Source organism: Vipera berus, assembly GCF_964194415.1.
Source record: "Vipera berus genome assembly, chromosome: 8".
In the NCBI taxonomy this organism is placed as follows: domain Eukaryota; kingdom Metazoa; phylum Chordata; class Lepidosauria; order Squamata; family Viperidae; genus Vipera; species Vipera berus.
In genome coordinates, this window is record NC_138211.1 from 4,071,347 (window position 1) to 4,091,679 (window position 20,333).

At 42.8% G+C, this 20,333-nt stretch overlaps 2 protein-coding genes and 1 long non-coding RNA gene across 3 annotated transcripts in view; 2 read left to right on the forward strand and 1 right to left on the reverse strand.

Moving 5' to 3' along the window:
* Window positions 1–5,241, forward strand: part of UBASH3B (ubiquitin associated and SH3 domain containing B) — a 43,881-nt gene extending 38,640 nt beyond the window's left edge. Inside the window, exons 13-14 of the mRNA XM_081334164.1 lie at window positions 999–1,108; window positions 4,696–5,241. Coding sequence (XP_081190290.1) covers window positions 999–1,108; window positions 4,696–4,833 — 248 coding nt within the window. The 3' untranslated portion in view covers window positions 4,834–5,241. The remainder of the gene's footprint in view (window positions 1–998; window positions 1,109–4,695) is intronic.
* Window positions 5,242–10,612: 5,371 nt separating this feature from the next.
* On the forward strand, window positions 10,613–18,443 carry CRTAM (cytotoxic and regulatory T cell molecule; the record flags this gene model as incomplete). The annotated part of the gene is made up of 10 exons (XM_081334088.1): window positions 10,613–11,175; window positions 13,637–13,783; window positions 14,064–14,216; window positions 14,518–14,661; window positions 15,241–15,396; window positions 15,877–15,966; window positions 16,083–16,199; window positions 16,924–17,070; window positions 18,054–18,137; window positions 18,310–18,443. The coding sequence occupies exons 1-10, from the start codon at window positions 11,127–11,129 to the stop codon at window positions 18,441–18,443; spliced, it is 1,221 nt and encodes a 406-aa protein (XP_081190214.1). The 5' UTR covers window positions 10,613–11,126.
* Window positions 14,703–19,668, reverse strand: LOC308671695. Its single transcript, XR_014027272.1, has 4 exons — window positions 19,530–19,668; window positions 18,359–18,534; window positions 16,941–17,059; window positions 14,703–15,350 (listed from the first exon to the last, which is right to left on the reverse strand). It is a non-coding gene; the product is annotated as an uncharacterized lncRNA (long non-coding RNA).
* Between the last annotated feature and the right edge of the window lie 665 nt (window positions 19,669–20,333).

Here is a 20,333-nt window from a genome sequence, read left to right on the forward strand (position 1 = left end):
AGAGAGGCAAACCCAGATTAAGAGATACAGGTAGTCCTTGATTTACAACAGTTCACGTAGTGACCGTTTGAAGTTACGTCGGCTCTGAAAAAAGTGTTAGGACCGTTTTTCACACCTATGACAGCTGCAGCGTCCCAGAGTCACGTGATCCTCTTTTGCAACCTTCTGACATGCAAAAATCAATGGAGGAAGCCAGATTGGCTTAACAACCGTGATGCTAGCTTAACAACTGCAGCGATTCACTTAGCAAATGGGGTGAGAAAAGTCGTAAAACGGGGCAAAACTCACTTAACCACTGTCTCGCTTAGCAACATAAATTTCGGCCGCTCAACTGTGGTCATAAGTCGAGGACTGCCTATGTTTGTAACATTGCCACCCCAAGATAGAATAGGATAAGATTGCAAAGGGAAGGCAGATGAGAAAAATCATCATCCTGCTTTATGACCGGAAACTCGCGAATGGTGTAAATAGACTTTCTCTCTTTTTTGGAAAGAAAAAAAAAGTTACAAACCACAAACCTCTCTATTCTGTTAGGCACAAATTTGAGAAGGAAAAAAAAATAAGAAGACCCATCTTGGGGAAAGAGGGCACAAGAATTTACTGTTGCTTACTCTCCGTTCTATTCTTAGATGTAAACTCATTTGATTTGGCCAAAAGAATTAATCCATCTGAGGACTAGATCGCTGTTGTCTTCCCCGTGTCTCGAACCTTACCTCTACCTTGCGTTGAATTCAGTTGGGTTAGATCAGGGGTAGGCAACCTCGGCTCTTTTATGACTCATGGACTTCAACTTCCAGAATTCCTGAGCCAGCTTGGCTGGCTTAGGAATTCTGGGAGTTGAAGTCCATGAGTCATAAAAGAGCCGAGGTTGCCTACCCCTGGGTTAGATTGTGCTGCGTTGAGTTGGGTTGAGTTGGGTTGGGTTGCATTGCATTACGTTGCGTTGCATTAGACAGAGAGCCAGGAAGCTAAATCCACACAATTCTGTTTTACTGCAGGGAATAACATTTTGATAGTTGCGCACGCGTCCTCCCTGGAGGCCTGTACTTGCCAGCTACAAGGACTGTCACCGCAGAATTCAAAGGACTTTGTCCAGATGGTCCGAAAGGTGATTGACATGCTGTCAAGATAAAAGCTTTTTAGATTTGGTTTTGTTTGTCCCCTGATGAAAATCTTCTTACGAATCCAGGTGTGATCCCTAAGCTTATTGTCTGAGCACTAGAATCACATGAGCAGGGAAGATTGCTTGAAAGGGATTGTCTCGTACCTCATTTGGGTAACCAGTTGGACAGTGCCCATAAAATTGTACGCATAGTAGTGGCCAAAATTTTGGGAAAAGTGTACAGTAGAAATGCCACCTTTGGTTAAGTTTCCACCAATTTTTCTTCTAATTTCTTTATCACTTAATAATACTACTTTACATTGCTTTCTGGGCAACCAGTCAACTCTTTGCACCATTACTTTAATTTTATTATGTTTTAAGGCAGACATGTCAAACACAAGGCCTGGGGGCCAGATCTGGCCCGCGAAGTGGTTTCATGTGACCCGTGAAGCCATCCTGGAAACAGTGAGGGAACGGCCCCCACTGCCTTGGCCCTGGCCCAGAGACCCTCCTTCTGCCAGAGACCCTCAGATCTGTCCCACTCCTGCCCAGGCCCCCATAGGCACCCTTGAGGCGAACGATGTAGAGCTGGCCACACCCACCCAGTAGGCCATAAGCACTTTAGCCACGCCCACCCCATAGGCCATGCCCACCCCATAGGCCACACCCACCCAGCCCCCTGAGGGCAACCACAATGCTGATGCGGCCCTCAATGAAATTGAGTTTGACACCCCTGTTTTAAGGTAAAGGTAAAGGTTCCCCCGCACATACATGCTAGTCGTTTCCAACTCTAGGTGCTCATCTCCGTTTCAAAGCCGAAGAGCCAGCACTTGTCTGAGGACGTCTCCATGGCCATGTGGCCGGCATGACTAGACGCCAAAGGCGCACGGAACGCTGTTACCTTCCCACCGTGGTGGACCCTATTTTTCTACTTGCATTTTTACGTGCTTTCGAACTGCTAGGTTGGCAAAAGCTGGGATGAGTAACAGGCGCTCAATCTGCTACGCGGCACTCGGGATTCGACCCGCCAAACTGCCAACCTTCTGATCGACAAGCTCAGCGTCCTAACCCACTGAGCCACCGCGTCCCTATTATGTTTTGCAGCTCACTAAATGAAAGAACACAAAAAACCCCCAACCAACCTGATAGCAATCACATAACACACTAACAAATGTCTTCCTCTCGGCTTCAATACATGACATCAATAACAGAATACTACTGTGATCTGATTGGCTCATTGCCAAAACAAGATGACACCTGATTGGCTACAATCAGATGAAGGAAAGCTACCTGATATCAACCTAAGCAAGCTGTGATTCCTTTTTCTGGTTATTTGGCTATATTTTTTTCATAGAATACAGTACAGATAATTGAACAAACTTTGTTGCATTACATTCTTGATTAAATTATCTTTCCATTGATATATAATTTTATGGTACTACTCCCCCCAAAAAAGTGGCATGATTAGCCATCAAACCTCAAAAATACACTTTTCCCAAAAGGTTTCCACAATTTTGGCCACTACTGTATGCACACACTGGCAGAGCAATTAATCCCAACTGGACATTATAGAATTAGCGTTTTGAAAAGGTTATTTCAGCATCCATTCTCTTTTGCACTTGCATTTTTGACACGCGTGTGACTTCTGCGCTCCTGAAACAAAATGGTAACTGTGTAGAGAAAGTGCGTGGCTAAAAAGTATATTCTCTCTCCGTTCCAAACACAACCTAAATTTATTTATTTATTTATTTATTTTTGGGACTTATATGCTGCCCTATCTCCCGAAGGACTCAGGGAGGCTAACAACAATAAAACACAATAATACAAATGTTAAAAAAAGATTAAACTAACAAGCCCCAATGATAAAATGATAAAATATTAAAAATATTCTACTTAAAAATCCCTATCGTCAGTCCAGGTCAGCCTGATGGAAGAGAAATGTTTTAAGGCTGCGGCGAAAGTACCGGAGATCCGGGGCCATCCGGAGCTCAAGGGGGAGTTGGTTCCACAGGGCTGGCGCTCCCACAGAGAAGGCCCTCCCCCTGGGGGTCGCCAGCCGAAATTGTCTAGCCGACGGCACCCTGAGGAGGCCCTCCCTGTGTGAGCGCACCGGGCGATGGGAGGTCGTTCCTGGCAGCAGACGGTCCTGCAAATATCCCGGGCCTAAGCCATAAATAATGTCATTTGACAAAAAAATACTGAAGTCAAGTTACTGGCAACTTCTTGAAATCAAGTTACTATGCAACATCTTGGGTAGGTTTCAGAAGAGTATTCAACGTAAGATAGAAAGCTTAGAAGACACTTGTCTAATGAGCAAAGGTAATCCTCCATTTAGAACCATTCTGTTCAAAGATATAATGGCAATGAAGAAAGAGACTTATGACCCATCCTTGCACTTACGTCCTTTGAAGCATCCTCACAGTCGTAATCAAAATTTGGGCACCTGGCCTGTATTGATCACGGTTGCAGCATCCTGGGGTCTTGTGATCACTGTCTGCAAGCTTCACAGCTGGCTTTTGACCGGCAAGCAAAGTTAGGGGAGGGAAGCTGGATTTGCTTAAGGACCACATCGTTCTCCTAACAAACCTGGCAAGGATGGTCTTAAAATGAGGCACAACATCACTGAACCGTCCCCTTGCAGAAATTCTCCTCCCGACCGCGGTCATACGTTGAGAGCTACCTGCATGAGGAGACCAAAATTAAATGCAAGCATATCACATCCTGCACACTGTGGGAACTGAGTCTTAATTTCTGCATCCGTTTTTGTACAAATTTAAGGCTCAGTCTACGTGCAAGAGGCAGCTTGGTTTATGAGCTCGCCCAAGGTCCCCAAAATTACGCTTGGCCTGCTAAAGTAGCAAGACTAGACACAGGGACTGTTTTTCCCCCCTTCTGCCATCATCCTGCTGAACACCTAATTCTTGCAGGTCTATCTAACGTGTGTGTATATTAACTGTAGAATTATTAGGGATCCTTTCTATTACCTACTTTACTTCCCCCTTTTATTGTTGTTGTTGTTGTTGTTGTTGTTGTTGTTGTTGTTGTTGTTGTTATTATTATTATTATTATTATTATTATTCCCCTTTTATTGGTGGTGGTATTATTATTGTTGTTGTTGTTATCTCTGTTGCTTTGCAAGTACATTGAGTGCGTCTCTACCAGACACAATTTCCTTGCGTGTCTAATCACACCTGGCCAAAGAAAGTATTCAGTTCAGCTCAGTTCAATTCAGTTCTGAAGTTCCGAAGCGATGGTCCCATGAGGATTTGAGAGAGAAAGCTTGGCGGTGCTTAAGAGATAGAGATAGCCCCTGTTCTAAGCTAAGGCATGAAACTAATCAAGGAGAGAACCAACTTGGATCTAAGGAGAAATGTCCTGACAGTTGGAACAGTTATGGAACAGCCTGCCTCCAGAAGTTGTTAATGCTCCAACACTGGAGGTTTTTAAGAAGAGACCGGACAACCACTTTGTCTGAAATGGTAGAGGGTTTCCTGCCTGAGTAGGGGGTTGGACTAGATGACCTCCAAGGTCCCTTCCAACTTTTCTGTTATTCTGTTAAATCTCTCGCTGATGTTTCTTTTCCTTTGACTCAGATTCCCTACTTGGGCTTTTGCTGCTGCGAAGAGCTTGGAGACACCGGACTTTGGCAGCTGACCGATCCACCCATCCTGCCGCTCACTCACGGACCAACGGGCGGCTTTAACTGGAGAGAAACTCTGCTGCAAGAATAAGGCCAAAAAGGGAAGAAGTCAGAAGGACAAGAAAAAGAGGGCTTTCTTAAAAACTGGCAAATGTCTCTCACCTCCCCGAGTTGTTTTTTTTAAAAAAAAAACAAACAAAAAGAAAATATTGATGGTGGAGAAAATTGCTCCTAGCCCTGGAAATGGCTTTAAAAATGACAGTTAAGCATATCTGACGCAGAATGGCATTTCTAGGGGGGGGGGAAATAGCACATATAGCATCTGCTTGGATTGTGGAAAAATATAACGTATTCCAACTTATTTTCATTCTTTGCTTCTTCAGTCTTATGTCCAGCAGATACGTCTCTCTGATGTAAGCCATTGAGTTTTAATGTATATATCTATATGTGTATTTATGTGTGTGTGTGTGTGTGTGTGTGTGTGTGTATATATATATATATATATATATATATATATATATATATATATATATATATATATATATATATATATATATATATATATATATATATATATATATATATGTATATATGTATGTATGTATGTATGTATATATACATAAAATTTCCAGAATTTTTAAAATTTGGAATTAAGGTCTAGGAAGGGAAACTTGTTTTCACTGCCTTCTGTATAATTGTTAGCAACAAAGTCGTAAACTGTGGCTTTCATTTGTTAGGGTTTTTTATTTTTCTTTGAGCGGGCCATAAAATTTTGTTCTGAGCCATTTTGGATCAATTGCACTCCAAGCAGATCTCTCTCTCTCTCTCTCTCTCTCTCTCTCTCTGTGTGTGTGTGTGTGTATGTGTGAGTGTGTGTGTGTGTATATACATGTGTGTGTTATATATGTATGTATGTATGTATATATACAGTATACACATACACACACACACACATATATACACACACACACATTTTTCTGTGGAAGAAAATTTCGGATCAAAATGGAGGTGGTTGCCTAATATACAGTATATCTAATTTTTCTAGCATTGTCAGGACTGGCTTATCAAATCCATTATTTGAAATGAACAAAAGGAATCAGAATGTAAAAAGAAAGAGAGAGAGAGAGAGAGATTTTGTACAGGGAAGTCTTGTTTGCACACTAATGTACAGGTAGCCTTTGACTTATGACCACAATTGAGCAAAAAATCTCTGTTGCTAAGTGAAACAATTGTGAATTTTTCTCCTTTTTACGACCTTCCTTGCCACGGTTGTTAAGGGAATCACTGCAATTGTTAAGCTAGCAACACGGTTGTTAAGTGGGTCTGGCTTCCCCACCAACTTTGCTTGTCAGAAGGACGCAAAGGGGGATCACGTGACCCCACCCTGGACACTGCAACCGTCATAAATATGAATCAGTTGCCAAACGGCTGAATTTTGATCAAGTGACTGCGGGGATGTTGCAACGGTCTTAAGGGTGAAAACTGGTCATAAGTCACTTTTTTCAGTGCCGTTGTAACTTTGAACGGTGACTAAACAAACTGCCGTAAGGCGAGGACTACCTGCATTATCTCGCCATACTGAAAAACCTCCAGTGGAACAATTCTCTAATTAGAGACTGGAGAAACTCTCAACTTTATTGGAAATGATGTATTTCCACCATGATCAGCACCTCTTGAAGATATAGTCAACCATGTTGAACATACAACTCAAGCTGGCCAGATTGGGTGGGCACATTAAACGTCCACGTGGCCCCCAAAGCCATTGTCTTCAACCACGTGGGGCAGACCTTCTGTGCATTTTTCTTTTTTTCTTCCCCTTTCATAAATATTTCTCAGGCGAGGCACCGTTAAGGTACTCTTTTAATTGGCTGGGATTTTGCCTGCAGGATGAGGATTCCTTTCTATAAAAGTTCATTATCCTCCCCCATTTTTCCCCCTCCCTTACTCATCAGAATATTGACTTTTCAAACAAGTCCTTTATAATCCATCAGTATTCACAAAAGGTGGTCTCGTTTCATTCTTTTTGTATAATTGTCCTAACTGGTTTTAGGGCAATTAGCATCCAGAGTTCCTTGTGCAAACAAGCAAAAGAAAAGTGTTCTCATTTTGTGGCTGATTGTACATATAGCTGGTCCTATCATGAGTCAGAGGGCAAGGCTTCTGTCTGTGACCCTGGGACATTTTGAGAAAAAGTCCTGGTGGATAATCTAAACGTGGGTGCTACTGGATCAACTCTTAAGATAACCCACCAAGCATACATGATCTGGGCCTGGATATATCTAGTAATGGGATTAAGCTGGATGGTAATCTTGAATATTCAAAATACTGCAGAGCCTGTTGGTTTCCTGGTGTGAACTTGTTGACAGGGAATTAAAGAGGGGAAGTTTTGCTAACAGAACTAGAAAAATCTATTTAATAACAATTGGATATAAGAGAGGTTGCATTGTTAAAGATGCACCCAGAAAATACGAGTTCAGAATTCATAGAAATGGGGGTCCCTAAACTTCAGATAGGCAGAGCTGCCTGGTTCACGGTGCCATTTTAAGGTATGATTAAAGGCTACGTTGAATTGATAAACATCAATTTATCAAATTGTTTGAAAAATGTAGTACGTTCCCACACATTTAGGCAGTTTAAAGATGCAGCTTTTACCTTCAACTACATTCAAGGCCAGTATGAAAAGTCCAAGGAACTATCTTTTGGGTGTCTGGTTGGGACAATAAGTATCTTAAGATAGTTTCACCAGACATAAAGTTGACCCCAGCAGGTACACGCCAGCGCTAACTTGGTAAACTATGATTCATTCATTACAAGTGATCCTCAACGTAACAATCACAACTTGAGACCAAATTCTCTGTTGCTGAGCTGAGTTGCACTTGATTTTATGACCTTTTTCCTGCAGTCATTAGGTAAATCAAATGATCATTAAGCGAGTCCAGCTTCCCCCATTGACTTCACTTGCCAGAAGATCCCTGGGAATGTCACTAATTGCCCTCACATTACCGAGATGCTGTGACCATCATAAAGATCTGCCAGTTGCCAAGGGCCCAAATTGTCCCTGGGGACACGGTAACCACCATTGAGTGCGAAGGCTGCTTTGTAAGTCATTTTGCCTGCACTTCCAACAGTTGCTAAGCGAAGGCCTGTGCGTTAAGGACTGCCTATATTCCTTACTGCTGCAGGTGGTCTGGATGGTAGAAAAACCGGCTTCAATTCAACCCCAAATATTGTGCTACCTAAGGCAGCAAACAAAACGGTGCTCCCTTTTTTATCCACATACCAAAGCCAACCCAACTGCCAGTTAAATCTTTCTTCGACCATGGTGGTGATATGGTCCCATCACCTTCCCTACTGCACCTCAAGGCTCAAGACTAGTTTAGGGAGCACCGAGCAGGTACTTGGGCACAGAGCTTACGTCTCCAAACCTTGTTGGCACCTTCCTGAATTCTGCCAAAGGGTAGGGCTCCCCAGCCCTGAACGGAGCTGCCACGGGGCTGGTTTGAATAAAGCACAATGCCCATTTGTATCTTACATATAGGATAAGCTTTGCTTTAACAAAAAAAGGAGCTTCTAGCCAGTGTAGCTTAGGGGGCTATGCTGCTCTTGAAAGCTCCTTGTGTGCAATATGTAAATTTACTTAAATTATGTACATTCTACCCGTTGTAAAAGGGACACGGTAGCTCAGTGGGTTAGGACGCTGAGCTTGTCGATCAGAAGGTCAGCAGTTTGGCGGGTCGAATCCCGAGTGCCGCGTAGCAGAGTGAGCGCCTGTTACTCATCCCAGCTTCTGCCAACCTAGCAGTTCGAAAGCACGTAAAAATGCAAGTAGAAAAATAGGGACCACCACGGTGGGAAGGTAACAGCGTTCCGTGCGCCTTTGGTGTCTAGTCATGCCGGCCACATGACCACGGAGACGTCCTCGGACAAGCGCTGGCTCTTCGGCTTTGAAACGGAGATGAGCACCGGCCCCTAGAGTCGGAAACGACTAGCACGCATGTGCGGGGGAACCTTTACCTTTATCCGTTGTAAAAGAAAGCATTCTGAAAAAGCTTTATTTTTAACCAGGGGTGTACAGTGAAAAGTCAAGAAGTTGCAGCTGAGCACATAAGTGCAATTGCAGGCCTTGTATTATGCGGTTGGTTGCTGCTAGTTTTTTTGGAGATGTATACATGTGTATAGACACACACACCTGCACACACACACACAGACACACAAACACGTATGTAATTTAAAATATTTTTGGCTATGTACAGATATTCTAAAAACGACCGGAAGTCTAGCTTGTTTTTCCAGAAGAGTCTTTGCAATCTTTGAACCGTGTTTGACAATCAAAGCCGACCTATTGGTGACTGATATGTATTGAATTGGGGCGGGAATTGCGTTTTGCACTGACAGCTTGCAGGTTGTTCATACTTAATGACGTACTGTACAAAAAAAAAACCACCCACGTTTGTGTAGCATCCATCCCCAAAGTAGGTCAATCTTAATGTATCAAAACTTGTTCACTAACTAAATGTTCCAAGTTCTTACTCAGTTGTTACTATTGATGCTTGTGTACGGATGATTGGATAAATGTCCATTTCCCCCCCCCCCACACACACACACACACCGAGTACCTATTTTAGCATGTTAGTACTAATCGTGCACTGATTTGGGAGAGAAATTTCTCAAACGTGGTAGGGCTGGAAACTGCTGAATTCAGGGAAATGAGAAGCAAAGAATCTTTTTTAAAAAATGACATGCAAAAAATATATTTTGGGAATATTTGGGAAAGGTTTACCTGGTCTCCTTCCCATAACCAAATGTTACGGTTTTTTTGTTGTAGCGTTTTCATTTTTGTTTTTTTAAGAAGAGTTTGCAGGGAGTTTGGAGTGGACTAAGATTTTCTGTTAAAGGGATTGGTGCTAAATAAGCAACGTCCTTTTTATTGTTGCTTTTAAGTTTTTCAGAGTGTTATCTGGTATGAAAGGGAAATCTTCCTTTTGCAGATTTTTCCTTTGGATGTAAATTGTGTGTTTTTTTTTTGTGTGTGTGTGCACGTGTGTGTGTTTAAGGAGAGGATTGCTGCTTATATTTTCTTTCTGTTACTGCTCAAGTTCCACATGTTGTCATTTTAAAAGGAATTGATCTCAATAAAAGAAATCTGTCTTCAGTTTCTCACAACCGCAATTCAAAGTCTATATTTATTTCTTTATTTTCCTTCCGCAAAACGGCTCTTACTGTCTTTCCAGAATATTATTTGGGCACAAGGTCTGGGAACAATTGAGTTAGTGTATGGTGGTTTCCAATTTGGCAGAAAAGACAAATGAAACAGGATGTGGTGGACTCTTTCTAAACCCTTTCTAAAAGGGTATATTTAAAAAAATGGATACGGATAAATTTCTCCCTTTCCCATCATGCTAAGGAACAGACAATGCAAGTTGCATAAACTTTATGATGAAGGGAGTCCCACAGAGCAAAAAAGGGATTTAAAAAGACGATGGTAAAAGTTTGTCCTGAATCATCCCAATAAATTTCGTTTTCAGTTCTTTTGGGGTTGGCAAGAATGCACCTTCTTGCAAGGTGCAGGGCTTTTTATACCTCTAATTTGCAAGGACAGTCTCACTTTCACTTCCTGTAAAGTCCATCAACATCACTAGAAAACCAGTGCAACGCAATCGCTATACTAGTTAGTGTGTGGAATAAAAACCGAGTCACAGGAAAAATTAGGTAGCACTACTCAGAAATGTGGTCCTAGCAGCAGAATCAATCAGTAGATGCAACATCACACTTGTGCAAACTGAAGTGTTAGGGCAAGGCTGACACGGTCTCTTGGAAGGCTAAAACAGACAAGTCCTGGGACTATCTGCTGTGAATCAACACGGCGATGCACTTGCAAGTGGAAGGAATAGCTCGTAATGGCATGATTAGCATCAATGTTAAGGTGTGTGTGTGAGAGAGAGAAAGAGACAGACAGACAGACAGAAGTCACTGGAGCATTGTGATTCACAAAGACAAAAGTCCACATTCCTTAAGGAACCAGCAGTTGGCCTGTCCTGCAGAAGCGTAACGTGGCTTGTCCAATTTGTATGAGACGCCATTTGGGGCGCATCCACCAGGAAGCTATGAGATGCCTGCACAGTGAACTTTGCAAAAGCTGGTGGCTGAGCTGAGCTTCAGAAGTGACCACAAAGTGAACGCTCTAAAGAGAGAGAGAGGTGCGGATTTCCCCCACGTACAAGCTTGGGAGATCAGTTGCGGAGGAAGGAGTCGAAAGGAAGAAGGCAGACCTGCCACCGATGAAGTCATGGGACGTGACTTTTGCTGCTCTGTTGAAAAGGAGAAGTCGGCAGCAGGCCCCTGAGGTTGGAAGCGGAGAGGAAGCCGATCAGGTATCACCTCGAGATGACTTGCCTTCCCCACGTTTGGGTGCTAGCTCTCCTGTCACTGCGAGGTAGGTAACCACCAGAACTTGAATTCGGTGCCCAGAGTTCAGTTCTGGGATATCTTGGGGGCTTTAAGATAACCAGTGTTTGGTAGAGGAACTTGCAGCTCTTTTAGGATCAGACTGGGCTCAGCTTCACCTCCTGGATGTGGAGACCACGCCAACGTTCTCCTTGGTCTGCAGGGAGTAAGGCCAGCCGGTGGTGGTTGAAGGACTGTTCTCAAGGTTGAGAGTTCTTTCAAAGAGTGGAATATTTTGGGCCATTGGGTGAGATTAATTTTCTCTCTGCCGGGAGTCCTTGGGATGGTGATGGTCATGATGAGACGAGCTACTCGTAGGGGTCCGTGGTGGTCTCTGAGCTTGTTTTCTTGCAAGACACAACCAAGCTCAGAGAGCACCAAGGACCCTTCGTTTCAACCCTGAGCTACACATATTTTCTTTTATTGGAGCAACTCTTACTTTATTGTGAGTCTACCTGCACAGAGTTTTGCAAGGCCGAAAGGGCAAATCTTGTAGTGTTTCCTTTGAAGTCTGAGAAGTTAGGGAGGGTTTCTTCTCAGCTTCTTTCTCTGCCTTTTATGCAGCTGGGGGCTGTGCCATGTCTTATCTGATCCTTGTCTGAAATGGTATGAGCAGGGGGTTGGACTAGAAGACTTCCAAGGTCTCTTCCGTTATTCTATTCTATTCCCTAGGTGGCACCTCTTCGCCTTGTTTCTCCAGCTCTTTCTCATGCTGCCGTCCACCCCTTTGTGAAATTTCATTCTGGATTCTTCATCGACTCCCCCAAACATTTCTTAAATGAAAATCATTTAATAAGAAGTACATTCACCAATAGTACTGTGAATAATAATAACAACACTAACAAACATAACGGATAGTCTCAACTACCCTGTTGGGTCCATATTGATCATTTTGGAGAACCTCGGCTTAGGGTAATGTCTGAACTCAACCTAGGAATTCTGACTAATGCCAGTAGGTGGGAGGATGCTAAGCCAAAATGTGGTGGAAATGAGTGATTCCCCATTTCCCATTCTCCAGCGTCAATAGAGGTCAAAGAGACCTTGGAGGTCTTCTAGTCCATTTCAGACAAATGGTTGTGCAATCTCCTCTTGAAGACCTCCAGTGATGGAGCACCCACAATTTCTGGAGGCAAGCTGTTCCGCTGGTTAATTGTCCTCACTGTTAGGAAGTTTCTCTTTAATTCCAGGTCGCTTCTCTCCTTGATTAGTTTCCATCCGTTGCTTCTTGTCCTGCCTTTTGGTGCTTTGGAAAATAAGATGACCCCCCTCTCTTTGTGGCAGCCCTTCAAATATTGGAATACTGCTATCGTGTCCCACCAAGTCCTTCTTTTCTATACATATTTGGTTCCACTTAAAATACGCATTTACATGTATTTGAACCATGCCTACTGCATTTTTTCACTCTTGGTTTTTCTAATACCTCAAATGGAAAGGAAATGCATAATTGATTCTGGGGCCCGATCTCTGTTGGCGTGTACGTTTCCTTTCGGCCTCATTTCCTAGTCAGTGAACAGACCTGCTACAAGTTGCGGCAGGAAAGAGTGAAGCTAAAAATGAGTCCACAGGAAGACCACAAATGCTGTCTTGGAGCCCCCAGGAGAAAACTTGACAAAGTTTCACTTTGATATGAGTATTTTGGAACATTTTATTCCACCCTATAGACAACAAACACTCCAGCCGCAGTGAACGCTTTTCACCGACAAGGTGGAAGGATCAATAAGCTTCGTGAAACTCCAAAGTTTATAGAAGTGTGACACTGTTTTAGGTGGGTGAAATGGAACAGAAAGATAGAATGGAAGCTGCCCTTTGGGTGGGTAAATTCAGCATCCACACTGGGTTGGTTCTCGCTGGCATTTTGATTTCCTTAGATCTTGGACTGGGGTTGTGTTTTAGCTTAATTGGCAATGTGGCTTTAATTGGGAGGGGTTGAGTGATAAACGGGGTATTTTTAATGTACTTTTATTGTAAACTGCTTGGAATCTCATGGTCTGGAGGACAGACTTTTTTAAAATAAATGAAAATGGAGATGCTGCTTGGCATAAAGATTTGGACCTAACCACCATGTGTTTACGTGTTTGCATGGGCAAAGACTGTAGCCTTTTTAAGGAAGCCCACATTTCTGTGGTTCGCAAAGACATCAAGCCAATGTGTAAGATGCGTTAGGGGAAAATAAGAATTCAGCTGCAATACTGTGTTAGTATATGTAGAGAAAGAGAGAGAGGGAGGGAGGGAGAGAGAGAAAGGGAAAAAGAGAGAGGGAGAGAGAGAAAGAGAGAGGGAGAGAGATAGATAGAGACACATACTGGGTCAAAGATATGTTCCCCAAGAGATTGGAAGGACGTAGTCAGTGTATCAGAGGTGAATGGAAGGATGCTCTTGTATTTTACTCAAAAAGACCCAAATGCTGGGTCTCCCTGGAGTAACCCTTTTCAAATCATTTTCTTTGCTAGGGATTTCTCCCTGGGTCCTAACCGAACGCCTCAGCTTGAAGGAAGGCCAGAATCTGGATCTCCACTGCGTTAACAATGGAGGCAACACCTCAGCTCTAGAATGGAAGGATTCTGGAGGTTTCACGATATTTTTCAATGACTGGCGAGGTAGGTCAGCCTGGGATGAAATTGGGTGGCTCAAACAAACTTTTTTCCATCAGAAAACATTTTCCATCCTCTTGTGGGAATAAAGACTATTGCTCCACGTAAAGGTCTTTCCACACTCTATGCATTCATAAGGTCTTGCCTTGCCTGGTTAACAAATCCAGTCCCGTTTAGGATTTGTCCACGTTGAGACAGAACCAATTCACTACACAGAAGAATGAGTTTTCGGAAAATTCTTATCCATATATTCGTAGATATCTATTTATCTCTCCCTTTCAAACAGTCACAAGAAATGGAAGGTATGAACTTTTGCATTACTCTGAGAATTCACTGTCCATTCGTCTTTCCAACATAACAAGACACGACGAGGGGCTGTTCACATGCCTTTACTACAGCGACACCATTGGAAGCAAACTAGTGAGCGTTACAGTTTGGGGTAAGAGATGAAACTCCTGTCTTTCAACAGATGATGGCTTGTGGAGATGGGTAGGATAGTTTTGAGACAAACCATCACTTGACAACTGTGGCAAGAAAGCTCATAAAATGGGGCAGAGTTCACTTCACTGTCTCACTTAGCAACAGAAATTTGGGGCTCAACTGTGGCCATTAGGTCGAGGAGTATCTGTAATCTTATAGTTAATTTGTTTATATCTCCCTTCCCAATACGTGGGTGGGGTAATCCTATCCCCATCCTGTTCAACTCAAATAAAATTCCAATAGGAATTCCCTTTTTATAGCTCCACCTTCCAAACCTTTATTGGAAGTTTTGAGGACCCCGGAAAAACACACAGAAGAAAATCTTGTCTTAAGCTGTTCCACTGACAACAGCTGGCCAGCTCCTCAGATCACCTGGCTGCTACAGAATGGAGTGGAGATCTTTGGTATGTTCCAAATGACTTTATTTTTTCTTTCTGGACTAGCCTTTGTCTCTTCATAGCCTTTCTTAAATAAGACTGAAAAATGCTAAGCAACTACCTGCATTAAGATCAAGTTGTTCCTTTATTTAATTATGTGTTGGGTTCACTGTGTTACCAGCGAACTTGGTTTATCGTCAGCATTCCACAAAAATAACCCTGGACGTTAAGCAATCATATAATACTAATACTTATTCATATACTAAATGAAACTTTCTAGTCCCATATTTATTCTGAATATAATCGATCCATCTTCTCCATTCCAAAATATATCTCTGTTGCGAGTGTTCTTTCAAATATGCTGAAATCTTTGCCATTTCCGCCAGGTTAGAAACTTTTAAAGTCCACTCTTCTATAGTAGGCAGTTCCTCCTTCTTCCAATATTGCGCAACCAAGAGTCTTGCTGCCGTAATTAAATTTAACATCAATTTAGTATCTATAACAGTACTATCCAGACTTTTTAGTCTTGCTTAGGATATTATTATTATTATTTTGTTATGATGATGATGATGATGATCTCTTCTTGCATTCCTCAATGTATTTTAGGAAATGCTCAACACCAACTGGAAGCCAAGAGGTTCTGTTCTGTAAGCAACTTGACCATCTACTCATTCCCCCAGGGCTCTCTCATTTCTTGTGTGATACACCACAAAGCCCTAGGAAGAAGAAATTTAACTGTGACTTTGCACTTGGACCATGCCAGTAAGTGGAGAGCTTCAGGGAAGGAGGGAAAACATGTTTAAAAAAATTAAACAGAATAAATAAGACCCTCTTAGGAATTACACAACCATTTTCATGGGCAGCATGCCTTATGGGAAATTTTGCCACCCCTTGTAACTTTTGCACTACTAACACGATAGTTGTAAGTAAAGGACTACTTGTAGACAGTTTCATAAGGCGACCCACATCTGGGCAAGATCCCTCCTCCATCCAAAGCACGGCTGCTTTTAGATCTTGCCCTGACCAGAGTCAACCTAGATGACCTCTAAGATCCCTTCCATCACCCCTGCTTAGTATAGACAATGGTTGAGAATAGTGGATTCTAGAAGGCCACATTATCCAGAAGGTCATATGGGATCCTAAATGGATCTTCAAATCTAGTAGGACTCTCATGTTCTGACCTTTATACATCTTATGCCTGGGCATTAATAGCCTTCCTTGTTTCCTTTTTCACACATTCAGAACAAAAACAGAAGACAGAAGAAACATTTAGCATTCCAACATTGTCCCCAAACAGGGAAGCAGAAATTCAAAGTTCTAATGCCACCAACGGTAAGACATTGATCCTCTGTTATTTCTGGGCATCACCTTCAACTTACTTCCAGCTCTTCTCCATAACATCAATTTCATTTCTCCTGGCCTTTCCATAACCTTATTCCCTTCAACAGAATCCAATCCAATCTTCAACATGACAGACGGAAACCCAACCACACAAACACCGTTCCCAAGGAATCCAATACTCAACGTAACAGAAGGAAACCTAACCACACAAACACCGTACAGAGGTTTGGCCGATCCATCCTAAGTTGCTTCCACATTACTCCTAATGTTGAACTCATATGCTTTTAATACTTTGCTCTCCTTCCTGATCTGATGCCAGAGGCTTTGTGACACAGAACCTCCGAGCAGAAGAGATGGCTCAGGCTAGGGAAGATGATAAAGGAATGTAGTTGGTGCAGGGTCCAAAACCTTTTCACTTCAGAGCATTCACTTAAAAGATGCACCCTTTTTGTGTTTCTCTATTCAACTTCCTGGAATTAAGTGCCTTAGCCGTATATGGGCATGAGACTCTTTATAAATTGAGATAAATGGGTTTATAGTCTTTCTCGGCTAGGTACGCTCAGTACACTAAGCTATAAATCATAATTTGGATTCAGACACTCAGCCAAAGCAAAACGAATGACATTCCAGGTGGGTTCATATTGTTCTTATTAGTTGGTTTTGAATGATGTTCCTATAGAACTTGTGCCTAAAGCAGGGGGTTGGATCAGATAACCTTCAAGACCCCTTGAAAACTATACAACTCTGTGTATAGTCCAAACCTTTCTGAGAAATAGCAAGTTGGAGAATGCTGCTGTGGTGGGCCCTGACATCTTACTCCATGGAAGCTCAGCGGGTGAAGAAATACAATTTCCCATCTCGCAAAACCCCAATATTTTTCTGCTAGGAAATAGAAGCCAAAGATGACAAAACTCAAATGTTTTCTGTTCCTTTTCCCCCCCAAAACAGAGACAAATATGACTTACAGAGGCTTTGTGGAGGGACAAGCCAACTTTTTATTCCCGGGCCTTGTGTCTATGCTCCTTCTCGCTCTCTTCATCGTGGTCCTTCTCTTTGTGGTGAAGCTGTGGAAAGCACATAGGGACTGGAAAAAAGGTAACGGGGGAAAAAAAGAATTTAATGCACATTGGAAGTTTCCTCTTCCACCCACATGCCCAAGTTTCTAAAACCCGTATTCAGCACCCACAAAATGTCTTATGGTGCTTCAAGATCCTGAAAAGCACTCCCAAAGGGAAATGATCCTCAACATCTTGGGAGAACAGTTGACCTTCTCTGCCAGTGACTGATTTCACGTTCCCGAATTTGTACAGCAGAATTTAAAAATTCCAGTGAGCAGGTTCGCAAGTGCCAGTCAGATTTAAGCCAGTATTAAGCCTAGAATTAGGAAAAAGCTTTCACCTGAGAATTGGGACGTCTGACTCAAGAACGCCTTGGAGGTAGGACAGTCATTATACCCGCTGACTTGAGTGTAAGGCCCCATTGCAATTAATGTGGCTCCTCCCAAATAAACATGGAATGTTATACAGGTAGTCCTCAACTTATGACCTTAATTGAACCCAGAATTAGTTGTTGCAGTCCTAACTGGGGAGCATCACCTGACTAGACCTGGGTTGTTGTTGTTGTTTTACTATTTTTGCGGTGCTTGTCAACAAATGCCACGGTTGTTAAGCAAACACAGTGGGGTCATTCAGCAAATCCATTTTACGGCTGCTTTGTGCTGGAAACCGGACGTAAACACAAGTACCTGGCTAAAAAAAAAAGAAAAGAAATTCCAGTCACGTGACCACAGGATGCTTCAAACAGCCGTAAAGGAGAGCTGGTTGCAAGCGCCCCAACATGTGATCACGTGTGTGTGTGTGTGTGTGTGTGTGTGTGTGTGTATGTGTATGCCTAGGGACACTGTAACTCCGAAAACAAGTAATAGGTAGATGTGGAGGAGCCATCGCAACTTTGAATAGTCATTAAGTGACCGGTCATAAGTCAAGAACTACCAGTAGATATGTGGCCTAAGTCTGCCTTGTTACAACAAATATCTGGACTAATACTTTGCACCTCATTGTTGTCCCTCCATTATATAGAAAATAATTCTTCTGAACAACCCATTGAGAGCTACAGGCCTAAAGCAAACGAAGCCCCTTGCAGACTCAAAAAGAATATATGCAGTAAGTATAAATGGGATTTCTTTGGGTTGCGCAGAGGCTGGAATTAAGAAAAGCAGGTGTTCCATGGCTGTTTTTTTACCAGCTGTTTTGGGGCTGAAATATGAGCTAATATCAGAGTTAAAAAGAGAATTGAGCTTGAAGTAGCACTGACCAATGCCATTAATTTATGCAGCAATCCCCTGGAGGAACAGTGAGAAGTACGTAATTCAAGAACCGCCTACCCGGACGCCAAAACCTTCAGAAGAAAGTCAGGATTCTTCAGTCTTTGAGAAAGAGTTCTCCCACTTTAAAGAAATGGATATTTAACACTTGGAACGATCTTGCGCTGTCTTTAACGGCAAGAACCATCTTCTCTTCCATTTTTTTCTTCCTGCGCTGCACCGTTCTGCAAAAATCTCTTCAAAAATCCAGATTTGGGAGAGGATTTCAGATGAGAACAATACTGCAAATCAAGTGATAACCGTACTATAAAGGCCCTTGAGAACTTGTGTCAGTTGTTATTTAGCCCTTAAATTCCTAGTGTTGACTTAATGATTTTGGGATATACGAAGTTATTTTATTATATATTACTCCAAGAAATCTTTTAAAGCTTCCCTAAAAGGAAGGTTAGGATGATAGCCCCCACACTGCAACCTCTTGTTCAACATCCGTTACAAGCACACAGTATACCACGGTATCCATTTGCCAAATATTCTAAGTGGATTATAGCCACAATGGGATTTTCCCATGTATTTTACCAGGAAACGCAGATAAGCCAGGCTCGAAAAGTCAGCACCCTCCTAAACACACCCTTTCGCTCCAAATCCATTGGCGAGGTCCATTTTGCTCTCTGAATTCATGGGGACGTAACCCTAGCCCAGGGGTAGACAACCGTGGCTCTTTTATGACTCGTGGACTTCAACTCCCAGAATTCCTGAGCCAGCAGGAATTCTGGGAATTGAAGTCCACGAGTCATAAAAGAGCCAAGGCTGCCTACCCTTGCCCTAACCCTAAAATTTAGCACATCCAAGCAGTAGAAATCAAGATAACCAGGAGAGGGCAGAAGTTTGGGGATAAAATCTCCCCCTGCTTGTCCTGGGGAGGTTTGCAACCTATCTTGGTTTGTGCTTAAATTGGTTTGTGCTTAAATTGTAAGCCGCCCTGAGTCTTCGGAGAAGGGCGAGATATAAATGGGATTAAAATAAATAAATAAATAAATCTTATATATTAATTGGAGCTCAATTTTCATCAAAACCACTTTCTTTGGGGAAAAAGGATTCGCTTCAAATGTGCCAAATGAAGAAAGAAGGCCTGCCATAAGAAAGGCCTTGTAGATTTGATTTTAAAAAAAGTTATCAGAAATAGCATCGTTGGATTAAATTTCCCTGTAAAATCCCTCCCTCCCTTACTTACCTTCCTTCCTTATGCTCTATTCCTTCCTTCCTCCCTAAAATATTTGTAGTTCAGGGCTGAACTGTTGCAAACCTTGGTGCTCTCTGAGCTTGGTTGTTTTCTTGCAGACGTTTCATTACCAAACTGAATAACATCATCAGCCCTTCCTTCCTTCCCTCCCTCCCTCCCATCTTCCTTCCCTTCTTCCTTAAAGGTAAAGGTTCCCCCCAACATTCGTGCTAGTCACTTCCGACTCTAGGGGCCGGTGCTCATCTCCGTTTCAGAGCCGAAGAACCGGCACTTGTCCGAGGTCATGTGGCCGTCATGACTAGACGCCAAGGGCACACGGAACGCTGTTACCTTCCCACCGGAGTGGTCCCTATTTTTCTACTTGCATTCGAACTGCTAGGTTGGCAGAAGCTGGGACGAGTAATAGGCGCTCACTCTCTTATGCCGTCCTAACCCACTGAGCCACCGCGTCCCTTTTCCTTTCTTCCTTCCCCATGCTCTATTCCACGGGTAGGCAACCTCGGCTCTTTTATGACTCATGGACTTCAACTCCCAGAATTCCTGAGTCAGCTATTCTGGGAGTTGAAGTCCATGAGTCATAAAAGAGCCGAGGTTGCCTTCCCTCCCTTCTTCCTTCCTTCCTTCTCCCCACCCTCCTTCCCTTTCCCTTCTCCCTCCCTCCTTCTCTCTCTTATCTTTCTCCTCCCTCCCTCCCTCCTCATAAAATTAGAAAGCTGCCAATCTGCCTTAATCCTAAACTTTTTGGTTTTGAAAAAGCAAAGCAAAGCAAAGCAAAGCAAACAGACTTGGGCGATA